Source organism: Cololabis saira, chromosome 23 (assembly GCF_033807715.1).
Source record: "Cololabis saira isolate AMF1-May2022 chromosome 23, fColSai1.1, whole genome shotgun sequence".
Taxonomy (NCBI): Eukaryota; Metazoa; Chordata; class Actinopteri; order Beloniformes; family Belonidae; genus Cololabis; species Cololabis saira.
This window is the reverse complement of record NC_084609.1, coordinates 31,593,827-31,598,849: the sequence shown is the minus strand read 5'-3', so window position 1 is coordinate 31,598,849 and position 5,023 is coordinate 31,593,827. Positions and strand designations below refer to the sequence as shown.

General features: G+C 37.2%; 1 protein-coding gene across 1 annotated transcript in view; it reads left to right on the top strand.

The window, feature by feature from the left end:
* The window catches only part of LOC133424178 (class I histocompatibility antigen, F10 alpha chain-like), a 12,662-nt gene extending 8,002 nt beyond the window's left edge, over nucleotides 1–4,660 (top strand). Inside the window, exons 3-5 of the mRNA XM_061714626.1 lie at nucleotides 3,006–3,284; nucleotides 3,731–4,030; nucleotides 4,548–4,660. Of these exons, the coding sequence (XP_061570610.1) occupies nucleotides 3,006–3,284; nucleotides 3,731–4,030; nucleotides 4,548–4,660 (692 nt within the window). The remainder of the gene's footprint in view (nucleotides 1–3,005; nucleotides 3,285–3,730; nucleotides 4,031–4,547) is intronic.
* The last annotated feature ends 363 nt before the right edge of the window (nucleotides 4,661–5,023 follow it).

Genomic DNA, 5,023 nt, shown 5'->3' with positions numbered 1-5,023 from the left:
CAAACCGCCCCAGCACATGCTGGAGGTCCCGGTCTGATGAAGCCAACAGGACAACATCATCTGCAAAAAGCAGAGATGAAATCCTGAGGTCCCCAAACCGGATCCCCTCCGGCCCCTGGCTGCGCCTAGAAATCCCATAAAAATTATGAACAGGACCGGTGACAAAGGGCAGCCCTGCCGGAGTCCAACATGCACTGGGAACAAGTCTGACTTACTGCCGGCAATGCGAACCAGACTCCTGCTTCGATCATACAGAGACCGGACAGCCCTTAGTAGAGGGCCCCGGACTCCACACTCACTCAGCACCCCCCACAGAATGGCACGAGGGACATGGTCAAATGCCTTCTCCAGATCCACAAAACACATGTAGACTGGTTGGGCAAATTCCCATGAACCCTCGAGCACCCTGCGGAGGGTATAGAGCTGGTCCAGTGTTCCACGACCGGGACGAAAACCGCATTGTTCCTCCTGAATCCGAGGTTCGACTATCGGCCGTAATCTCCTCTCCAGTACCCTGGCGTAGACTTTCCCCGGGAGGCTGAGAAGTGTGATCCCCCTGTAGTTGGAACACACTCTCCGGTCCCCCTTTTTTAAAAAAAAAAAAAAAAAAAAAAAAAACATATAAACTGTTGATCTATTTGATTCATTTCTTTTCCTTTGGGCTGCTTCCTTCAGGGGTCGCCACAACTCGTCCTCCTGTCTTTTCCCCGGTGCGTCTGTCTCCAGACCAAACATTAACCAAATATTGACTATCAATTATTTTGATAATAATGACTTGGTTTTATATAGCGCCCTTCAAGGCACCCAGAGCGCTTTACAGAGACCATTATTCATTCATACACATTCTCACCGGTGGTGCTAGCTACGTTTGTAGCCACAGCTGCCCTGCAGACTGACCAACCCAGTCTCACATAAAAACGTACCCTGCCTACGTTGGTCCAAAGTGCAAAAACATAGAGGGGTTACAATATTAGCCCTTGAAATGTATAACTGTTACATGTTTCTAGCCCTTGAAATGTATAACTGTTAAATTTTTCTGCCTATTCGTTTTGCGTCCAAGTCACGTGACTTTTAAGATTCTGGCCGTGACACTAACAAACACGGTGGACATTTTTCATTTTTGAGTGAAAAAATCTATATTTTGAGTTAGTTTCTGCATAGAAATGCGTTTTGATTACATTTCTAGCAATATATAAATGTACATAATCTCTTGCTTGCTCGTGGTTGCAACGTTTTTTTTTCAGATCTCGTCAGAATAATGTAAAACTGGAACGTTTTAATAACGTGAAATGGTTACATTTTTGGTTGCTGGACACGCTGTGAAAAAAATCAATATTTTGAGTTAGTTTCTGCATAGAAATGCGTTTTGATTACATTTCTAGCAATACATATTTTACTTTCATAATATTCACTCAGTAAATGTACATAATCTCTTGCTTCCTCGTGGTTGCAACGTTTTTTCAGATCTCGTCAGAATAATGTAAAACTGGAACGTTTTAATACCGTGAAATCGTTACATTTTTGGTTGCTGGACAGCGCTGTGAAAAAAATCAATATTTTGAGTTAGTTTCTGCATAGAAATGCGTTTTGATTACATTTCTAGCAATACATATATACAGGGTGCGATTTATGAAAAAACCAGAGGGGGGGATAATTTTGGGAAACATTTTTTTTTTCAGAAAAATTACCACACAACAGCGGTCCAACAGTATAGGCTATATGAAAACTTGTTCCTTGCGTAAACCTTACACTTAAGCTACATAACGTAGGCGGTAGGCCTATTTTGAACAGCTTAAGTGACATTTAACGAAATGTCACTTAAGCTATCAAAATGTTAAAATTCAAATGCCACATTTAATAATTAGAGGTTTAGATTTAACAGACAGAAAGTGTACAAATAAACATATAAGGAAGGTTTTCCATAGTTATGATAAGATTTCACCCAGAGGAAAATGTTTTTGGAACTCACAATTAGATAATATAAACTGGCATAAAGCTTGGTTGTGTCCCTTTAAATTGTGTATCTCTAATAAGATCAGAGAAATTCATTTTAAAATTTTACACAATATCTATCCTTGCAACAAGTTAATATCGAAATTTGTTGATGTTGATTGCACCTTTTGTAAGATTAAGCCTGAAACTCCCATACATTTGTTTTATCACTGCTCACTTCTCTCATCTGCGTTTTGGACTGATTTTGAGAATTTTATAGATAGTAAAACTAACTTTTCTATAACAATTATGGCTAAAGATGTTATCACTCAGTTTGAATCTGACAATAAACCATTAAGTTACATAGTAAATCTTGATTGCAATTGGTACATTTCATATACATGAAGCAAAATTCTCAAAATCCCTCCCAAATTTCAATGCTTTTGTTGGAGATTTTAATTTATATATAGACTCCCTTAAACTTATGTCAAACCAAAAGAGCGAACACACATTTTCATATTATAGAGAACTTTTTTCTGTCTTGCTTGATTAAGCTAAATTAATTTTATAGATATTTTTATTTTATTCATTTATACATATATATAATTTTAAATTGTATACTGTATTGCACAAGTTTTTGTGTATTGCATAAGTTTTTATGTATAAATGTTTGGCTGAATGTCTGTATGTTCTAAAATCTCTAAAATGCCCCCAAAAAAAAAAAAAGGTTTCAGACGTGTGAAATCAGGAGATCACGTTAACAATATCCAAGACGTCCACCACGAGGACACTTTTTTTAGATTACCGGTAACTGTTTGTGGAGTCAGTGTTTGAAGTTAAGAGCGAATTTAAACTTGTTTCTTGATTTCAGTCTTTTTGCATTTTTTTCACTAAAATATCCACATAATAAAATCACAGTGAGCAGCATAATTTAAAAAAATAATAAAATTGTTGTATCAGCACATATTTGAGTATATAATATTTGTGTATATTTGAGTATATATAATGTATAAATTATTATTACATCTCTGAGATCTCAGTGTTTCACTGCAGACTTTGTTTCTGTTTCTCAGATGTTCACATTAACCAGTTCATGTATGGATGTGAGTGGGACAATGAGACTGGAGAGGTTAAAGGTTATTTTCAGTATGCATATGATGGAGAAGACTTTGTAGCTCTGGACAAGGAGATGCAGTCGTGGATCGCTGCAACACCAGAGGCTGTCATCACCAAACACAAGTGGGATAATAACAAAGTAGAAATGTCACGCAGAAAGAACTACTTGACCCAGATTTGTCCTGAGTCGGTGAAGAAGTATGTGAACTATGGGAGGAGCTCTCTGATGAGAACAGGTAGAGTCACATGACCTGACGGTCTTAAGTAATACAAATTTTAATGACTTAAATTCTTTTTCTACTTTTTTTACTGTAATTAATAACTCAGTGTCTCATTTTACATTTTGTTCTGTCTTTTTTTTAACCCTTCACACACTCCCATTTTCTATTCTTAACATTTCTTCTTTGTACTCCACAATCACACATTTCTTATTCACTGCACAAAGCATTACACCCTGAACTATGCATAACTACTACTCCTTGTTAAAAAAAATACAAAACTATACTATTTATATTTTTCATATGACTTTTTCTCTTGGTGCTGTAATGACGGAAATATCCCCATTCTGAGACTAAAAAAGGAAATCCAATCTAATCTAAAGCCTTTATACTACAGTATAAATTGAGTTATTACTGAGTCGCTAATAAAAATTGAGAAAGTATAAACTGTGTTTCCTCTGCAGAGCGTCCTTCAGTGTCTCTCCTCCAGAAAACATCCTCCTCTCCAGTCAGCTGCCACGCTACAGGTTTCTACCCCAACAGAGCCCAGATGTTCTGGAGGAAGGATGGAGAGGAGATCCATGAAGATGTATACAAAGGAAAGATTCTCCCCAACAACGACGGGACCTTCCAGATGACTGTTCACCTCATCAGAGATCTTCCATCAGACTCATCTGAGGACTGGACGAAGTACGAATGTGTGTTTCAGCTGTATGGAGACAACGACGACATCGTCACCAAAGGACAGGTCCTGTCCAATGAACGTAAGACTGAACTGAAATTGAAAAACACAGTTCAGATCAGTGTAATAGTACATATATCTGTTAGATGTGTTTCAATTCCAGGGACCAGCAGTTCATAAAGCCCTGATGTACAAGGTGACATTACTTCCAGGATTTAGAGATAAACCTTTATAGTTCTTTAATTTTTTACCAAGTTATTCAGGTTGAATTTTAATGGATTGAAGTTCTTTGAGAAACAAAATCACAAGTCTCTAAAATTAGACCAGGTAATATAATTTAACGTGAAACCAAACTGACGTTTTCAGCTGCAACATTTGTTCAACTGTTGAAATGTTTTACGAGATCTTAGAGGCAGTTAAATAAATGGATGAACACATATGTGCCATTAAATTGCATATTTAAGCCTAAATGAGGTATAACAGCTAAATGTGCCAACAGAAAGAAATATAGATAAGATTAAAATTTCTTCGTGACTGTCACCAGTTCAGTTCATGGATGTTTGTTTAATAATCAGGTTATTTATCTGTTTTCTCAACAGCGAAACCAAACCACATGATCGTCCCCATCACTGTTGCTCTGGTTGTTCTCGCTGCCGTCGTTGTCGCTGCTGTGGTTGTCATTCTTTACAAAAAGGACGTTTTTCCTTATTAAAAGAATGGTAAGAAATCTTTGTGCATCTTGGTGCAGGTGAGATTGATTGCAGACCGGGATGAGCACACAGTTTGTGACCGTGTAGCCATGCACATGTCTTTTGGATTTTATATTGGAACAAACACTGATAAAATGTGACAGAAGTCATGTGTATTTAGTTCACGCGTCCAAACCTTTATGTCCCAGTAAAGCAATCCCTTTCGGACTTTTTGAGTAGCAATAGTCATCACACAAGTTGTTTTTAATCGACTCATCTCCAATGAATATTTTTTTCCTGCAGCTTCAGATGTTGCTTTTAGATTCATATCAGATCAGGATGTTAATTAACTTTATTCTTATTCTTATTTCTGAGAGCCAAGAGAG